The sequence below is a fragment of the Macrotis lagotis genome, chromosome 7 (genome assembly GCF_037893015.1).
Source record: "Macrotis lagotis isolate mMagLag1 chromosome 7, bilby.v1.9.chrom.fasta, whole genome shotgun sequence".
Lineage (NCBI taxonomy): Eukaryota > Metazoa > Chordata > Mammalia > Peramelemorphia > Peramelidae > Macrotis > Macrotis lagotis.
This window is the reverse complement of record NC_133664.1, coordinates 220,679,929-220,700,486: the sequence shown is the minus strand read 5'-3', so window position 1 is coordinate 220,700,486 and position 20,558 is coordinate 220,679,929. Positions and strand designations below refer to the sequence as shown.

The window sequence follows — 20,558 nt, the reverse complement described above, 5'->3', positions numbered from 1 at the left end:
TTATCCACTGCACCACCTAGCTGCATAGTTCTTTCACTGTCTGTGGTTCATATGTTCCACCACAAGTCCTTTGTCTTTGGCTATTGTACTGCTGAAAAGAGCTAAATCCATCATATTTGATCATCACACAACATTGCTGTTAATGTATACAGTATTATCCTGGTTCTGCTCACTTCACTCAGTATCAGTTCATCTTTCTAGGCTTTCTGAAGTCCACCTATTCATAATTTCTTACAGAACAATAGTATACCATCATATTAAAATATGACAATTTGTTCATTCATTCACCAATTGATGGGCATCCTCTCAATTTCCAATTCTATGCCACCACAAAGAGAGCTGCTATAACCATTTTCATGTTTAGGTCTTTTTCTATGATCTCTTTGGAATATAGATGCAGTAATGGTGTTGCTGGATCAAAGAGTATGCATAATTTTTTTGCTCTTTGGGCATAGTTCCCAAGTGTTCTTTCTGAGGTACCTGTTTTTTTTTTAAGAAAGATTTTATTTATTTTGAGTTTTACAATTTTTCCCCTATTCTCTCTCCCCTTCCCCCACCCCCTACAGAAGTCAGTCTGTTAGTCTTTACATTGTTTCCATTGATCTAAGTTGAATGTGATAAAAGAAGAATCATACCCTTAAAGAAGAAAAGTAAAGTATAAGAGATAGAAAATTACATAATAATATAGCAGTTTTTTTCTAAATTGAAGGTAATAGTCTTTGGTCTTTGTTCAAACTCCACAATTCATTCTCTGGATATAGATGGTATTCTCCATCATAGATAGCCCAAAATTGTCCCTGATTGTTGCACTGATGGAATGAGCAAGTCCATCGAGATTGATCATCACTAGGATACCTGTTTTTAAAAATCTGTATCTCTAAACCCCAGGTTCAGTCCCTTCTTTCTCCTACCTGAACTAAACTCTTATCTCTAAATCAGAGAATATCCCCTCCGTCGTATATAGTAAGTCTTGTTAAAAAATATAATAGCTGGTTTGAATTCATAATGACATACAGTTTAATTATATTTAAAGGCTTGGAAGTAAATATGCATATTTTGAACAAAACACTTCCCCTATTCAACACTACTTTCAAGGTAAACCACTAATATAGACCCCACACACACACATAAGGAACTACTCCTGATGATACTTTTAGATCATAAGCATAACTGTTTGCTTAGCATTTAGGCAAAGAAAATAATAACATCAGGGCTATTCATCTATTGAAGCAAGTATAAGAATCCTAGTTATATTACAGTTCACACAGAAATCTGGGTCATACTACCCTACCAAGGCACAATATCTACAGGAAAGAATACACACACAGAGAGAGAATGGTGGAGAGAACATGAGGGAGGAAAACCCATCTGTTCAGGGTAACTCATAACCCTGGATTCCACACTTGAATGTCATTAGTCCATTCAAGAACATCTGTGTCTATGCTAGCTTGCTTATTTGATGATCCTCTCTACTCTAACCAGGCAAATTCTCATTTCTTTTATTCTCCAATCAACAAAATATTTACAAGTTCTTTTCAGTTATACTGACTCTTAAAAGGATAGCAGAAAAGTGTCATGGTCTTAATTTATGTAAGTCCTAGGTTCACTAGGTCAGCTCTCTGTGGGCGGTACAAATTCAGGCAGAGCTATTGGCCCACCAGGATGCTACACTACATAATTAGGTTGTAGCAAGTAAAAGTCATCAAAAAAAAAAAAAGAAGCTCAGGTAGGTCCTTTGGACAAGGCAAACAAATCTAGCAAATTTTCACTCAAGAGTCTAGATTTCTGCATCTCTCTTGGGTAATGCAACTGTAAAACCCTTGGACAAATATTTCTGAGCTGCTTCTTAAACTCTAGGCATCACTAAAGGGTAATAAATGTGACTAAAACCTTCTTCCATTCAATAACTAGAAGCCAATGTCTTAGTGTCAGCTTCCCCACTAAACACTGACTCTCAAGCTAAACTGTCAATGTACTTTCATTTATTGAACCAGTCATGATGAGACTTTGAGTTCTTAAAACATAACTATTGGCTTGTGCTTTATTTTTTTTAAAGTTAAGACCTTCTTTTTGCCCTCTTTTACTTTTTTTAAACAGTTCAGAGTTTCTTACCCTTCCCACTAATCCATCCCCACCTCCTGACATTTTCCTCACCATAAATTCTTTACATCATAATTCTCTGATACTTGGTGATTCATCATTCACTTAGGAAGCAATAACTCCTCAAGTAGCCAAGATTCAATATTCATACTCTGATGAACTTTAAGATTATCTACCTAGAAGAGTATTTGCTTTGGAAAGGGCATGCCTAGAACTAAAGAAATTAGTATCTAAAGTTGTAATTTTAGGCAGTGTGTTAGGCCAGTGGTTGAGAGTGCTCACAGTACCTTAGAAAGTTCATATTTCACAAATTTCAAAGTTAACCTTTTTGGTCACACTATACGCTTATTGTGATTTGTGAATATAATGATAGCATAATATGACAGTTTTTTGTTCCTTTGGCCCTGTGATTTTTAGTGGTAGCTGTTCATTGTTTAATTCATTTAGTTCCATAATTCCAGTGGAATTTCTTAATTACTTTTTTTTACTTAATTATTTTTTCCCAGGCCACTAGGTGGAGTGGTGGATAAAGCACAGGCCCTGGAGTCAGGAGTACCTGGGTTCAAATCTGGTCTCAGACACTTAATAATTACCTAACTGTGTGGCCTTGAGCAAGCCACTTAACCCCAATGCCTTGCAAAAAAAAAAAAAAAAAAAAAAAAAAAACCTTAAAAATTATTTTTTCTCATAACAAAAATGCATCTCTTCCTCCTGAACCTGACAAGCTCCCATATCACAAAATGCAACTGATATTGTTATTGGCAAGACCCCCACTGTCTTCTAGACTCTCCTTGCCAAGTCTGAGTTTTGATCCTGCCTTATTTCTCTTCTCCTTCCACAGGTGTGCCACAGGAGAGGCATGGCAAGATATCATGCTAGCCTGTCTACCAGGAAAGAAATGTGCCCCTGAGTCTGAGCCAAATAACAGTACTGAACCAGAACCACTCTGTGGCAGTAGTTTTGCTGTCTTTTATTTTATCAGTTTCTACATGCTCTGTGCCTTTCTGGTAAGCTAATTCTGAAAGCAAACCTACTCTGCATCCTCACCCCATACATTCCCCAAATTGGCCAAGGCTATAGAAATGAACATTCTGTTCAAGGGTTTCCCAAGACTTCACAGTATCTAGATCTCAGAGAAATCTTGATCTGAAAGATCCCAGACACAGAAAGAACTGGCTTAGGAAGCTGAAGATAGAGAAAGCTTATCCAAAAACAGTATTCAGACATGTTTCCATGGCCAGAAGCTCAAGCAATCCAAATGATTGTATTTTCCTTCTTGACTATTGATGGCATAATCCATATGAGGAAAAGTTACAGGTGAAAGGATTTCTGACAATTAGAAAAATAGATCTAAACTGAAAAGAACCTTAGAATCTATTCTAACCTCATTTTACAGATGAGGAAACTGAGACCTAGAGAGGTTAAATGACCTGCTCCAAATGATATAAGTAGAAATTGTCAGAGTTGGGATTTGAATTTAGGTCCCATGACCCTAAATTTTCTGGAAATAAGCTCACTCATTAGGTAATAAGTTCCCTAACATGAAATATTTAGGTGAAGGCAGAAAGACTTGTTGTAGAGAATTTTGGACTGAAAATTTCAAAGAGGGATTGAATTGGATGCTATATATGGTCTCTTCTAAGATTTAGGGACCCATGGGACTATTTTCTAGTGGAACATTTACCTGCTGACCTTTGTAAAACTACTTTTTTGTATTTTTCTTATTATTAGAGAGAATTTCCTGTACCCCTGGACACTGCCTAGTAGTTTGGCTTTATAACCTGCTATATGGCTTCCTTGGAAAGTTAATATTTCCACCGATATTCAAGAATTGTGGAAGTCAGAGTTTGAACAGTTGTTTCTCTGTACCAGATAGTTTTGGAGAATCTTTACTCCTGTAAAACAACTGAAAAACTCTGCTAAAAGGAAAAGAAGCACTGTATTCCTTTAGGGACCCAGACAGTAAGGCTACATGTCATGATCCCCAATCCCTTACCTTGTAATAAAGAGCTATGGCCTTGATATAAACATAGTAAGAGTACATGGGGCAGGGTTGCTGAAAACCCCTCCTGTATCCTCTGCAGATCATCAACCTCTTTGTAGCTGTCATCATGGACAATTTTGACTACCTGACAAGAGACTGGTCCATACTAGGTCCCCACCATTTGGATGAATTCAAAAGAATCTGGGCAGAATATGACCCTGAAGCCAAGTAAGTAAACAGAAAGATAACTTGTGACATATTTTTTTTAATTTTCTAATATTTACAACAGCAGACAAGGTCATGCTGAAAAATGTAGAAAATGTGGCTAAGGGTGAAGAAAAAATTACCCTGGTATTAGAGGCTTTCAACTCAGGCTTCAGTGTTCAATTGAAAACATTAAGAAATGTTACCAGTCTGAATGATTAAAAAAGAGAGACCAAAAGAGAGTGAGGGAGAGGGAGACAGAGGGAGATGAGATAAAAAGGAAGGAAGGAAGGAAAACAAAGTTATAAAGGAAGAAGCTAAAGCCAATCATATTAGGAAAATCTCAGAATTAAAATAATTAATAAAAGTTCACATTTACAAACACAAAAGTTCACATAATGAACACAGAAGTCCTTCCCTGATGCTTCATCAATAAATTAAGGTGACCTAGGGCTCTTGAAAGCAATGCCAGTGGAGCATCCCTCTGGAAGATCTTTCAAATTGTAGGTTTCTTGAGTGAGGAACAATGTTCATCAAAACAAACCCAAAAACCTGAAATAGTTGAGAAAGAAGTTAATTAGGTCATTTGATAGAAAGGGAAGGAAAATGGGAAGGAAGAAATGATTCCCTCTTCCAAGTTCTGAAAGATTTACATTATGTAAACTTTTGACAAAATCACACATAAATCATCTGTCAAGGGAATCACATACTAGTCAAATCTAAATCACATGAAAGGAACCAAAAACACAAGGTTGGGGGAACCCAAAACAAGTCCTAAAGGTTCCAAACAAGAATGTTTAGGTGGATCTAGGACCCAAAATTCCTTGTGACTATCTTTAACATTACTAGAGAGTTACTAAGACCAGGCAACATTCTAACAATAGGCAACCTCTAATCTCATAAAATTGAACTTAAATACTCTAATAATTTTTATGAACTTCATAATAAAACATTCTTTTCACACCAGCTTAGATAAACCTTTTTCCTGACCATAGGAAATGAAATTTTTAGTCACAGTAACTCTCAAAGCCCATCAATTAAGCCAGGGATTGTGATCTACAACATGAAAGAGTTTCTACTGACAAAAATCACAGATCCTTGAAATAATGAAGCATGATTTGGGAAGCACTTTCCTCATAACCCTGTTATCTCATTATTATTAAGTTATCTGATTATTATTATTTCAATTTTGTTGATGGGGATAAACCAAGGCAGACAGAGAGATAAATGACATTTCCATGGTCAGATAGCTAGTTTCAGAGGCAAGATCTGGCCCCAGGACTTTTGACTCTGCCTCTATTGGGCTTTACATTATATATCATAAACCAATTCAAAAACACATCAACTATGAACATTACATAGCAGGCATCCAGTAAATACTTATAGATCATTCGAGTGAATCAGAAAGAATTTGAATTACACTATTAAAATCCCCTCACTTTGAAACATTGATGTGATGGTTAAATTGTATTTAAGTTTTCAACATGCACCTCTGACAGCATTTATATTGAAAAAAAATCTGAGGTACAACTATACAGCATTTTACCTTGGAATCCTAAGCCACCATATGATGAAGTTTCTGAAAGGTTAGGAGTTGAGGGAAGAGTGAATGGAAGTAGGGACTGTACCCGCCTAACTGTTCCCTTCTCTTCTTCCAGGGGTCGTATCAAACACTTGGATGTGGTGACCTTACTCCGGAGGATCCAACCCCCCCTAGGGTTTGGAAAACTGTGCCCTCATAGAGTAGCATGCAAAGTAAGCATGACTGGGATAAGGATAGGGAGGAAGAGTGGCCACCCCTGTAAGGGGGGTATAAAAGAAGTCAAGTGGGATAAAAGAGAAAAGGTGCGAGACAAGATGTTTACTAGCTGGGTAGCCTTTGACAAGTCATTCAGTCTTGCTGTCATAATTATACAATTTCTAAAACATAGGTCAACACAGGGGAATTGGCCCAAATGATCCATTAGTCTCCCTTCTAACTCTTAAGGTCTAAAATGTGAAAATAGAAATATAGAGTGAATGAGGATTACATCTCTCATACCTCTAATTTTATACAGATAACCAATTTGAGACCAAAGATGGAGATTTGAGTTCACTTGAGAGTCTAAACATACTTCCCAGAAGAGGATGCCTTAGATCCTTTTGATGGTTTCTGAGGTCTATATGATCTATTAGTAACAGCATCTCCTAATTTGGTTATTTTTTCTGCCTCATGAGGATCTAACTATAGTCATAAGATCCTCAAGCTAAAAGAAGTAGGCAAAGGTGCTATAATTCATCTTCATGTTTTCAATAATGGTTAAGGTATTTCATTCCAACTTCTGTTCTTTAAACCTACCTATATTTAAGAACAGTATTAAGTTTCTTCTCAGGTTTTGGTTTCCATTCCCTACATCTCATGCTTGGATCGGAGCAACAAACAAGGGCAACACTATAATCAGTGGTACAGTACCTAGAGAAGCTAGAAAGACTTGAGTTTCCTTTCTCTCTTCTTACACCTTTGGTCAAAGTACTCATTAGCTAGTGATTCTCATTAGCTAAGCAAGGACCAATAGGAAAAGTACTATGAGAGAATAGAGGAAACATAATATAATACAGAGACACTGGTGAGTAATGTTGAGTTGAGTGGACACAAATCCATCTGATCCTACAAACATACTGTGTGCCAGTGTCATGCATCCTGGAGATAAAAAGATGAAAAAGGACATATCCTCTGCTTCCAAGAACTTCCAAGATACTAATTAACTCACTTAGCTTCATAATGCTCCAGAACTGTAGGGCCCCATAATTATCCTATCATACAACTTAGGGAGTCTTTTGAGATCTGTTTATTTCAAACAGTTTAATAGGTGAGCAATGTCAGTTATGTTGAATCTGGCAACTGAAAAAAAAAATCCCAGAAACAACTCTTGAGGAGCAGGGGGAAGAAAACAGAATCAAAGGCTTTAGTTTTTCTTTTTTTCCACAGCGTCTGGTTTCTATGAATATGCCTCTGAACAGCGATGGGACTGTCATGTTCAATGCTACCTTGTTTGCCCTGGTCAGGACAGCCTTGAGGATCAAAACAGAAGGTAAGGTAGTCTTGTCACACTTGACCCCCTACTCCCAGAGGGTCCTATCCCTAGGAAATGGATGGAGGAGAAATACTTACAGAAATAATTGCAAAGATATAATCCTTAGTATAAAATCACTAAATATTAAAGAATCATAACTTTATAGGATATTTTTACACTGTATAGATGCATTTATAAAATACAGCTTGAACATCTTGCTTATTCTAGAATATAAAGGAATATATACCTCTTACCCTATCCACCACACTCAAGTTAGTTGTGTGTGGATCCTGAAAGACTTAGTTTATCTCTTGGCTGTATATGTGCAACAAATGTATCCTAGGGAAGGGATGAATCTGGAATCCAGATTTATATAGAGTTACACTTTTCTGATTGTTGGGTGTCTCCTCCTTTCCTCCATACCATAACCTGATTCTTTTCAAGCTTTGGACCTTACAGCAAAGTCTAGAAATGTTTTTAGTATGCTACAGGGGAGGACCTAGGAGATGACATGTGACCCAAAGCAGTCCCCAAACAGGGGAGTTCCCCAAATAATAGAAGTATATTGACCGCATCCCACAAGTACATGCACCAGCAAATGTTGAAATATCCTGGAAAACAAAAGTCCCTTTGGCAAAAAGGGAATATAGTCAGGAAAGTCAAAGCAAGTAAATGACTTGGGAGGAATTATAACATCCTGCCATCCTATCATTTTCAGAAATAAGCATTTGATTCGCTCTGTGTCAGATACCATATAAAGTGTGTTGAAGAAAATAAGAGATCTAGTCCCTTGAAGAGTCTGTAATCTGGGGCAGCTAGGTGGTTCAGTGTACAGAGCACCAGCCCTGGAGTTAGGAGTACCTGGGTTCAAATCTGGCCTCAGACATTTAATAATTACCTAGCTGTGTGACCTTGGGCAAGCCACTTAATCCCATTGCCTTGCAAAAAAAAAAAAAAAAAACGAGTCTGTAATCTGACTAGTTGCAGTACAGTTTATCCAAGCGTTGGTGACAGAGCAACTGTGGGGATTGGAGAAAAAGGAGTGGACTGGGAATCAGAAGACCTGAGTCCTAGTTCTGTTCTGACACTAACTAACTCTGCGACCATGGACAATTACTTAGCCTTTCTGTTTCCTTATTTTTAAAATGAAGTAGATGGACAGATGATCTTTAAGGTCCTTTTCTGCTTCTTAACATCACAGAATGCAAAGTCAATAAAACCTCCCCTAACTGGAAAGAGGAGGAAAGGGATTAAGTGGTTGGAGAGGGGCTGGATGAAGATAATGAAAGAGCTGAGAGAAATAGACAGAAACAGAAACCAGGCCTAAAACAAATACATGCCAGAAATATGGTGTGGAGGAACACCAAACCAGACATAATAGATGAATAGTACTTTGAGAACACTCCAAATTGCTTTCGAGAATGGCTGAATGAATTCACATCTCCATCAACACTGCCTTAGTACTGCAGTATCTCCAGCATTTGTCATTTTCCTTTTTTCATCTTAGCAAATTTGATAGATATGAAGCAGTGCCTCAGGGTTATTTTAATTTTCATTTCACTAATTATTAGTAACTTAGAGCATTTATATGTTTATATGTTAGAGCATTTTACATATTGATACCTTTGATTTTTTCTTCTAAAACTACTAGTTCATATCCTTTGACCATTTATCAATTAGAAAATGACTCTTATTCTTGTAAATTTAACTCACCACCCAGAAACCAGTGCCACAACCTCAGACAGAAGTCCAGGAATCCTTCTAGAAAAAACGTATTTATCAGCTGAGGATTAGACAAATCTTAAAGTGGGACAAGGGTTAGAATGAATAAGGATTATATCTATGACTGGGGCTAAGTAAGTAGAATTCAAATAGAAGGATAATATTAAAAGAAGGTAGATAGATTAGATGGATAGATATAGATAGATAGATAGATAGATAGATAGATAGATAGATAGATAGATAGACAGACAGATAGATGATAGCTCTATAGATCTATATAGATATAGATGTAGATATATAAATATATATATATATACAATAAAAAAGTCATACAGTTCATGTCACAGAAGCTTCCTAATGCTATGATCTAAAAGTTTAGGAATCAGAAAATACTTTGACAAATAAAAAATAAAAAATGTTGAAGAGTCTATAAGATCTAAAGCCAAAATGCATTCTAGCAGCTCCAAGATAGCAAAGTATTCCATTGATTGAAGGCAAGTACATTGTGATTTCTAATTTTACAATTCCCAGAAGGGAGTTGGCAGATGTTGCAACAAGCCTATTGTCTAATCATTGTATACTTGGCCTGAATGTAGGTAAGCAAGATATCAGCTTCATAAGAGAAGAAAGCACATAATTTTTGGACTTATATCTCTAACATATAGCACAGTGACTAACATATTAAGTGTCAAATAAATTGATTGACACACTGGCTGATATGTTATAACTGCAGTCCCAGAAGTCATCAATAATCATTGGTTTGTAAAAGATCTTGAACAAAGCCATATGGGTGATCTCTTGGCTCTCCTGACAGAGACATCACTATTTCATTGTCCTTATTATGGAGGACTTAAGAAAACAAGTGAAATTGCAGTAGCCCAGCTGAGACCAATTCTTCCTGGGAGTACATATCATGCCTATTTGGAAAATAGATAATTAGGCTTGAAGGTCAGTTGCCCACCAATGCCCATAAATTTGTTTTAATAGCATTGCCTGAAATGTAGTGACTGAAAATTTTACAGTCTGCAAGAGGTTTCTGTTGAGACGATGCATCTATCAGATGTTCAGATTTAGGTCTTATTAATAATAATAGGTCATCTAACTGATTGGAATGAGGGAGAGTTGATAGCAAGTTTAAACATACTGGAATCTCACGCCCAGTGGATAGGGTACTCACTGAGTTTCTAGATAGTCCAAAGGTACCCTAAGTTTTTATAGTTATATTGATCAATGCCCTTTTGCATAACTCATCTTCAGATGTGATTTTGTGAGTAGTTCTTTCTCCCAGAGTAATATGTTTTCTTTCAAGAGAAGCATACACAAGGCTAAGGCATAGAGAAGGAGAGTGTGGTCCATGAGAAGATAGCTGCAACAACCACTGAATGAATTAGTTTCATCAAGACAGAAACAAAGATGAACTAGGGTTTGGTTTGGTGGGGGGGGTGGTCATTAAATGTACCTTCTAACCTGGGCATCTGCTGCAAAACCAGATGAAGGAGGAAAGCACAAGACCCCTGGGTTGAAACAGTGTTAAAACAGACAAATATGAGAAACTGCTGTAGATAAAAGAACTCCCACTATAGTATACATACTTTATGAGGATCCATATGGCATCCTTGCTTTTCTATTTTGTGCTATAGAATTTTAGCTATTCAAATTGATTATTGTCCTGGAAGACAATTTGGACCATTTGGATCTCAAGAATAGAATAGGATTTAATAGAAATAAAACCCCAACTTTTAGTTCAGGAGGTCTTGAAACAATAACTTATGAAACTCTGAAGACCCATATTGATCATTACTTAATCTATAAAGTTTAAAGCTAATATAGGCCTTGATAGGTTGAGAAAATTATCTTCCATTCCTCACCATATCTAAACCAGTTTGCATGTACCCCAAGTTTCAATTTAGTGACTACTGACCAACTGGCAGAGAATCAAAAGCAGGAAGAAAAGATGCTGATCCCCTAAAGTATTCATGGCTCTATCTTGGCAGATCCTTAGCTTCTCACTTCTCTGTTAAAATATTTTCCTGGGGGGGGGGGACAGCTAGTTGGCACAGTGGAGGGGTGGCTAGGTGGTACAGTGGATAGAGCACCAGCCTCAGGAAGACCTGAGTTCAAATACAGACTCTCACACTTAACAATTACCTAGCTGTGTGGCCTTGGGCAAGCCACTTAACCCCATTGCCTTAAATAAATAGAAAAAAAATTTTTATAAAGAAGGGGTGCTGGATGAACTATGCAAAAATGCTTTCCTTCATTCTGTCATTGACTCTGAATATGTCCCTCTGAATGTCACTTCATTTGATGAAATATAAGTTCCAGATGTGTTTAATTTTTGTTTTCATATTACCAAAACCTGACACATTATTTATTAATAATTCTTGATTGATTTTATGACTTTGAGCAACCCTCTTAACATCTCTGAGCCTCAGTTTTTTCTTTATCATAATAGGACAATGAATTTTCACAATGTTCATCTTAGGGTTGTATGAAGAGCTATACAAATTGCAGATAATAATATGAATTGTTGCTAATATGATTTGGGAGAAGGAAATGGAAGTGTCTTTGCCATGAAAACTCTTTTGACAGTATTGGCATCATAAAGTGCGGATTATAACTGGAATGACTGAATAATAAAAACTATTGTTAGACAATGTTATCTCCTTCCCATTGGGAAACTATTTAGGTTCTCTCAGATGTTAAATAATACCACACATGGAACATCTACTTCTGGTTTATAGAAAATGAAGAGTGATGGTCCACTAGAGTCTAGAAGAACCCAAAGCATTTCTCACATAGCAAACTGAGCAAACCCCAGTTTACCTGCTAGAGAAATATGGCTCTGAAAAATTATTCCTCTCTATTTTTCTATTTTTGTTTTGACTCCACTTGGAGTCTTCACTAATAACACTATACACATTTGTTAAGTGTCTACTATTTACAATGCATAGTCATAAGTGCTGGGTATACGAGAGAGAGAGAGAGAGAGAGAGAGAGAGAGAGAGAGAGAGAGAGAGAGAGAGAGAGGACAGTACCTTCCTTCAACTCATAATCTACTAGAGAAAATAGCATGCAAAAACTATATACAAACAAGCTATATACCGAATAAACTGGAAATAATCAATAGAGGAAAAAACACTAGCATTAAGGAGAATTCTTAAAGAAGGTGGGGTTTAAACTGTAACTTGAAAGAAGCTAGGAGATGGAGATGAGGAAGAAGAATATTCCAAGCATGAAGGACAGACGATGAAATGCCCTGAGTCAGGAAATGGAGGGCCTGGTACAAGGAACAGCAAGGAGGTCAGTATCGATGGATCTCAGAGCATATCTCCCTGAATGAGTGAATAATCGTTGGCAAAACTACCCATGATTCTCACTATCTAGGACAAGTCAGCAACATCTTTACTTATAACCACAACCTAAATAGTTGATAAGTCACATCCCTGGGTCCTCTTAACTGGCCTAAATGTACAGGTAGGAGAGAAAGGAAAAAAAAGGAAGATGAAGAAATGGAAATAATGGATTTCAAATAAGACTTTAAAGTTTACAAAGTATTTACCTCAAAAATTTATAGAAGATAGTTAGAAAAGTAATATTCCCCACCTTTTTAGATGGGGACTGCAGAGACATAGAAAGGTAAAGTGACTTACTTAGAGTCATAGAACTAGTAAGTGTTGAAGTTAAGACTAAAACTCAGTGTTTTCTAAAATTGATGCTTTTCTTTCCTGAACATCTTAAGAGAACAGTGACAGAGCAGCTAAGTGGTGCAGTGGATAGAGTACCAGGCCTAGGTCAATGAGACCTGAATTCAAATACAGTCTCAGACACTTATTAGCTATGTCACCCTGGGCAAGTCACTTATGTCAGAGAGTCATGACTGAAAAATATCTAAACTAAAGTTATTGTGGCTGTTGCTGCATAGGTATGGATTTGTGGGTGTTAGGGTATGAAAATTTCTAGAACAGAGAAAGGGAAAATATAGAAAGAAATATGTGGGTATGACATATAGGAGCTACTAGAGTTGTTTTTAATAGAAACCAGTGGCACCAATTCCACAGGTTGTCCTCTGGTTTAGGTTGACCCTCCTCTAGGACTGACAGTATTTTATTGATCCTTCTTTCAGGGAACTTGGAACAAGCCAATGAAGAGTTGCGAGCAATTATCAAGAAGATCTGGAAACGGACTAGTATGAAACTCCTAGACCAAGTGGTTCCCCCAGCTGGTGGTAAGTGCCCTGCTGAGGGTCTTCTTCCTCTTTCCTGGGAACTGCAGTGGTTTATCTTCCTCAGAACCCACTTTTCTCTGTATTCTAGAGTTCCAGAAGGAAAGTGCTTAAATGTCTGGGAAATCGGTAGAGAAGAAAAATGTCTTCAAATCCTTTAAGTAGGGTTTGCAAGCCCTCATAAAGAGACTGGAGTGATACACCTCTGTGGAGTAGGCCAAGCAAATTCCCTTGATACCAAGATGCTAAGGCATGGGCAGAATTCTAGAGAAAGCCCAGAAAGTAACTGTTCTCCCACAGGAAATTGGACAAATCTCTGTTTCTCTTCTAGGGAAGCTTGACTTTGAAAAATTAATTCTTTCAATTTTTTTGTCCAGAATAATCTATTTCATCCTAGACTAATGTGGGCAGAATTCTAAATGATCTTGTTTGGGAATGGAAATGGGGTTACCTCCAAACTAGCAGAGAAAAGGTACCATCACTTCAGCATCTATCGGCTCTGCTTATAGGAAAATAGGGGAGCAGAAGAGATTATCCAGATCGCATCAGTTTTAGCCTGAAAATCCTCAATACTTTCCCCAGCCTCTTGGGGAAAAGGCAGACCTAAGGAAGGGAAAGTGCTGAAGTTTTTCTCTTAGCACAGTTGGAAGCTGGGAAGGAATCCCGTGCAACATTCTCAAATTGCCTAAGCCAATAGAGAATTAATATATTGTGTCTGATTTGGGGTGTCTAAGAACTTGACTCATTCATCTAGTGAGAATTGATCAAACATCTATTATATACCAGGCACATCTAGACTGGAGATACAAAAACAAAAATTAAATAGTCTCTGCCCTACTAAAGGAGTTTATATCTAGTAGGAGAAATGGCAGATACAAATAAATTAATACAAAATATATGCAAGTGAATATATGATAATTTCTGGTGGAGAGAACATTAACAACTGGGAAGGTTGACTTGATTTTCCATAAATGTAGTCCTTGCATGCTGTAGAGATTATATATCTAATCCTAGTCTCTTTTGAGCCATTCCCAAATCACCAATTAGAGATTTCTAACTCAATATTTCATAGGTATCTCAAACTCAACATGTCCAAAACAGAACCGATTCTTCACCTCCTCCACCCCCCAAATCCTTCTGTGTTTCTAAATTCCTTATTTTTGTTGAGGGAAATATCATTCTTTTAGTCACCCAGATTTTCAACCTCAGAATGATCAACAACTCTTCCTAGCCCTCACACCCCATATCTAATCAATTACCAAGGCTAATAGATTCTTTCTCCACAATGTATCACATCTATCTACTCCCAGCCTTCAGTCTCTCCATCCTCCACACAGCTGCCAAAGTCTTAAAGCACAAATCTCTTCTGCTCAAGAAGTTCAGAATTCTTTTGCTTCTAATAAAATAAAAACTCCACTACTTGGCATTTAAAACTTTTCACAACATGGTTCTAGTCTATTTGTTTGGGCTTATGATACACAATTCCCCTTTATACAATCACAGTTAACCTGTCCTGTTTGTTGTTCCTTGTATATATTCATCTCTCATCTTCAAGCTTTCGCAGAAACCAGAAATGTAATTCTTCCTTACCTTTGCCTAATACAGTTCCTAGATACCTTCAAGGCTCAGTTTAATTGCTATTGCCTATACAAAAGCCAAACAGATTTACTCAATTGCTTAGTATTTTTCCACCCAAATGTAATTTGTATTTATTATATGCACATATTCACATATTACAATGTATATATATATATAGAGAGAGAGAGAAGTATATATATGTGTGTGTGTGTGTGTGTGTGTGTGTGTGTGTGTGTGTGTATACTATTTACTTATTTGTATCACCACTACCTCCCAAATAGAATACAACACAAATTCCTTCAGGGCAGGATCATTTCATTTTTGTCTTTGTATCTCCAGCATCTAGCCTAGAGCCTAGTATATAATTGGTGCTTAATACATTCTTATTGATTGATTGGAAAAAAGACTATTGATAACTTTGGAGGATGTAGTTTCAATTTAACTCAGGTTTTCCAGTTTAAAAAAATAGAGCTTAAACTCAGAGGGGGAAAAAAGACAGCCAAGTCTAGGTTCCCATAATTTCCCTCCCTTGTACTCTCTTCTTGAAACCCCAAAGTGTTGCCTTGAGCACTTAACTTCTGTAAAAAAAAACTGTGTAAAATGAGGAACTTAGATTGGGGTCCCTTTCAGTTTTGTGGGACTTTGGAACTTAATGAGATTTAATTAGGAATTGTTGATAGCAAACATAAAATTGCATTGCTTGTTGTCCACATTAATTTTACTTCCTTCCAAACCTTCCTCTCCTCATTCCCTGGCACTACACAACCTACTCAGATGATGAAGTGACTGTTGGGAAGTTTTACGCTACCTTCCTGATCCAAGAGTATTTCCGAAAATTTAAGAAGCGCAAAGAGCAAGGGTTAGTGGGCAAGCCCTCCCAAAGGAATGCACTATCTCTACAGGTGAGAAATTAGAGCAAGGATTGTACCTTTTTATGTGTCGTTAGCCCCTTTGACAGACTGGAGAAGATGTCTGTGGACCCTTCTCAGAATAAGTGTGTGTGTGTTTTTTTAATAAATAAACTTAAATAGAAATTATTTCCTAACCCAGTTCATGGACTCTTGGAATCTACCCATGTATCCCAAGTGGGATCCCAAAAGTTTCATGGCAAAAGAGAAGAATTAGCACATCCATCATACTTGATCTCCTCTTTCTCATTCTAACTTTTCTCACTTGTTAAACATGATCCTATGGGTTCAATGTCAGCACACAGGGTAAAGACATCAAAGGTTTCCAAACTCTCTGAAAGCTTTACTTTAATATACAAATTCTCTAAAAGTTGACATGCCACCTTCTCTCATCCTCTGAATGCACTAGAAGGAACCATGCTCATCCTAGAATATAGGATTTCCAAAAGATGATTGATTTGGCTGACCCTATTGCTCTGTTATATCACTTTTATAGGTTCCTCACTATAGAAACTGTCAGTCAACAGACAAACTAAATTGTTAGAGATGAGAGGGCTTTCTCCCTTCACAGGTCTGTACAATCTATCCAGGGCAAATGATTTAACTTTAATAATGCACATTGTATTAGGTGCTACCCTCATTGTGAACAAAAGAAAGGATACATATAGAAACAAGGAGGCACACACAGATCATCTGCTAATCAGAGAAACAGTAGATTTGGTTTGATCAGTAGTGGAATCGAAGTCATAAGGAGTCTATTGGCTTGATGTAACCTGAATTGTGGGAGGTTGCGATATGGAGGAAAGAGGGTCCTCACACCACTGGATTGTCTTCTAGGCTGGTCTTCGTACACTGCATGATATTGGACCAGAGATTCGACGGGCCATCTCTGGGGACCTGACAGCTGAGGAGGAGGTAGACAAAGCTATGAAGGAAGCTGTTTCTGCTGCCTCGGAAGATGACATCTTTAGGGTAGGTGCATGTCTGATCCACTGGCACAGATGTCTGATACAGCATTTAAAAAAAAAAGGGAACAGAGAAAAATAATTAAGTGGGTATATCTGATTTGCTGTGTGTGTCGGTCGCTTGTCATTCTACTTCCCATCCTTTTTTCTCATCTAGTCCTCCCACCTTCTGCTCCCTCTCTGATTCCAATCTATAGCAGCAACATCTTTCACTTATCAGTCACAGAGTGGTGGAAGGGAAAGGGACAGAAAGAATCAACTCCTAGATTGAAAGGAGTGCACCTATACAGGGAATGGGCTTCTTCCTCTGCACAAGGAGGTGGACCTTTCAATTGGAATCCCTCTATAGCAGAGAGGAGTTCTCTGACTGTACAGGTCTCAGAAATTTAGGAAGAATAAGATGCAAGGAAGGGCTTTCTTCAGTTTAAGTAGGTCACTATTTCATCATCATCATCTTCCCATCTTCTTTTTTACTCTCTCTCCCTTTCCTTTCCCCCAATTCTTGTAAGCTCATAAATAGGTTTATAGATTTTTAAGCCTGAAGGGAGAATATCACTGATTCTACCTCCTTTATTTTACATATGAGGAAACTGAGGCCCAGAGAATTTAGGTGACTTGTCCAGGGTCACACAGTCAATAAGCAACAGAGTTGGGTTTCAAAACCAGTTACTTTGACTCCAAATCCCATGTCCTTGTACTGTGCCACGATGTCCTATTGCTCCCTTCTTTACCTCCTCTCCTCAATCAAAAGCAAATGGCTTAGTGTATCATCTCTGCTAGAGACTATACTGCCAAGGTTTCATATAATTTTATTATAGGTATATAGAATGCATAGAATACATCAAGTTGAAAAAGCCCTCCCATCAAATCTCTGGTACATTCTGGTGTCAGAAAAGTAACTAACTTGTGAATAGTCACATTCAGTCTTCCATGCAAGATAATCAAGTCAGTCAACAAGCATTTAAGAAACATGCCAGGGAGCTGCTAGGTGGCACAGTGGATAGAGCACTTGTCCTGGAGTCAGGAGGCCCTGAGTTCAAATTCGACCTCAGATATTTAATGATTATCTAGCTATGTGACCCTGGGCAAGTGACTTAATTCCATTGCGAAAGAAAGAAAGAAAGAAAGAAAGAAAGAAAGAAAGAAAGAAAGAAAGAAAGAAAGAAAACAAAGAAAGATGCCAGGCTCTGGAGATTCAAAGACAAAAATGAAACAATATCTGCTTTCAAGAATTTTATATTTTATCAAAAGAAGAAAAGAATATTGGGAGAAATTATGAACAAAATTTCTTTAACTCTCTGAGGGCCCTCAAGGAAAAGGACAGAATATAACTGATAAGTGACCTAGCAGATTGTTGGTCTTTATTATCTTCCTAGACTGAATGGGAAAATCATAACTCCATGAGTCTTTTGGTAACCCCCTTCTTAAACTCTAGCTTGGAAGGGAAAACCTGTACTCCCCATTACTGGCTCAGGGATTCAGGTATACCACCAGGAAATACTTTCCAAATCCAGACCTAAAAGTAATCAACATTTTTAAAGGGTTTGTTTTTAAAATCCCAAGATGACTTTTGGAATTATTGGGATAGTAGCCTCTAAATTCTGTCCCTATTATTTCACCTAGTTATTTCACAAAAACTATCTTCTCTTGAGTGACCATTTCAGTCAATTAACATTTATTAAAATTATAAAGTCCAGTTCCTATGTAGTATTTCAGCTTCTACTATATACAACCCAGAAGTGCCTGCTGGGGACAAATTTTTCTATTCCTGGGGGTTCTGATTGAAGATTATTTTTCCAAAGGAAGGGGAGGAGATAGTTAAGGGAACATTATCTTCTCCCCAACTCCTACCCTGTCTTGCTTACAGAGGGCCGGTGGCCTGTTTGGCAATCATGTCAGCTACTACCAAAGCGATGGTCGAAGCTCCTTCCCCCAGACCTTCACCACCCAGCGCCCACTGCATATCAACAAAGCGGGTAACAGCCAAGGAGACACAGAGTCACCATCCCATGAGAAACTGGTGGACTCCACATTCACTCCCAGCAGCTACTCATCCTCTGGTTCCAATGCCAACATCAACAACGCCAACAACACTGCCCTGGGCCGCTTCCCCTGTCCCACTGGTTTCCCCAGTACGGTCAGCACAGTGGAAGGCCATGGGACCCCTTTGTCCCCTGCCATCCGGGTGCACGAGACAGCATGGAAGCTCAGCTCCAGGAGGTAAGCCAGGTGGAAAGATCTGGGTTTGAAGTATGTGGGTCCAAGAAAGGTGGCCTGGTGGGAATTTAGCCAAGGAAAATAAGGGAGGAGGGAAGTAAAGGAGAGAGAGACAGAGACAGAGACATAGATAGAGAGACAGACACAGACAGAAAGACAGAGAGAAAAAGACAAAGAAAGAAAGAGAAGAGAGAGAATTCAACCCCTCAGTCTGCCCATTTTCCTTAGACTTGTAGTAAGTCTTTAAGATGTAGTAGTGACCTGGAGATGTCATGAAGGAAACGGATACAATATTGGCCTGACTCAAGAAATCTTTATTTTACATGGCAGTTATTTTGGAGTCATAAAAACTTTTCACCACAGAAAGGGGATTTTCTGTATTGCCAGGCCACTGAACAAAGACTTAAGTGACTAAACCGTATACTACTGCTCCTTTTCCCTCCCTCATTGCACTAATCCCAATTGACATCCTATATAATTGTTTAAAAAATGGAGAAAAGTCTACCGGTGCAAAAACCTGGTAATTGTTTATTATACAAAACTGCAAATTAGTCAGTGCCTCCATAAAAGGAGAAGCCCTTTCTATTTTTGTACCTACCATGCTCACTCCCTCTCCACAATTTCAGTGATCTAGAGCTCCCATACTTTATCAAAACCTGCTTTCCCCAGGATCCATTTTTGTCTTGATGTGAAGATGTCCCTGTGTCACCTCTCCAAGAATAATTTGTGTTTTAGTCTGATTTCTAGTTGTAAATTCAAAGTTTTTGATACTTGCCCAGGTCTGGCTGAGAAAGTATTTGTAAAGAGACTCTACCTATTTTGCCCCTTATTTGACCTATCCAAATGGTCTCATCTGTGCTGTCTTCTTTTCAGTTTGGTCTTCACTGCTTCCTCCCCCTCAACTTTTGCCTCCTAATTGCACTAGGGTGCATTGTTTGTTGAATGTTGTGATAGCAGCTGTCTCCTATCCTATGCCCATCTCAAAATACAGCCAGGACTTGGGAAATCAGAGTATGATTTAAACTGGCAGCTTCATATCTCCTAAGGAAAGAAAGAAGAAGAAAAGAGGGATCCCCATCCATATACACTTACATCTATTGCTTTAGTGTTCTTTCAGGATGAGACAGCCTAGAGATGGTAGGCTCAACACACTTCCATAATGTCTATTAGAGAGTTTTCAGGGATTAAATCCCTTCTGTTCCCTTCCCTGCTTTATATTCCAGGGGGAAATAAATGTAAGAACTACACATTATCTTTTTATTGTTCACTGGAGATAGTCATACCACCACATGATCTGGCATTTGCAACAATAGCTTACACACACACACACACACACACACACACACGAGTTATTTTGTTTTCGTTTTAAGACTATAATCTTTTAACCTTACTCTGCAAAGGATGAGGAACATACTCTGAGACCATGAGTCAAAGTGAACTGCTTGATTTTTTTTTGCATTTATCTAAAGACAAGAAGCCATGTAGTGTTATAAATAGAGATCTAGAAAGGTCGGAATACAAGTTCACTTGCCTCCCAGACATACACACACACACATACTATTTTTGTGAACACAACCTCTTTTTTTTATGTGTGTCACAACC

The 20,558-nt window shown here is 37.9% G+C and overlaps 1 protein-coding gene across 10 annotated transcripts in view; it reads left to right on the top strand.

The window, feature by feature from the left end:
* Positions 1-20,558, top strand: part of CACNA1C (calcium voltage-gated channel subunit alpha1 C) — a 970,192-nt gene that overhangs the window by 925,891 nt on the left and 23,743 nt on the right. For all 10 annotated transcript variants that reach the window (XM_074194976.1, XM_074194975.1, XM_074194966.1 and 7 more), the window contains 8 exons: positions 2,942-3,107; positions 4,185-4,312; positions 5,947-6,043; positions 7,257-7,359; positions 13,190-13,291; positions 15,641-15,768; positions 16,612-16,746; positions 18,607-18,959. In XM_074194976.1, the coding sequence (XP_074051077.1) occupies positions 2,942-3,107; positions 4,185-4,312; positions 5,947-6,043; positions 7,257-7,359; positions 13,190-13,291; positions 15,641-15,768; positions 16,612-16,746; positions 18,607-18,959 (1,212 nt within the window). The remainder of the gene's footprint in view (positions 1-2,941; positions 3,108-4,184; positions 4,313-5,946; positions 6,044-7,256; positions 7,360-13,189; positions 13,292-15,640; positions 15,769-16,611; positions 16,747-18,606; positions 18,960-20,558) is intronic.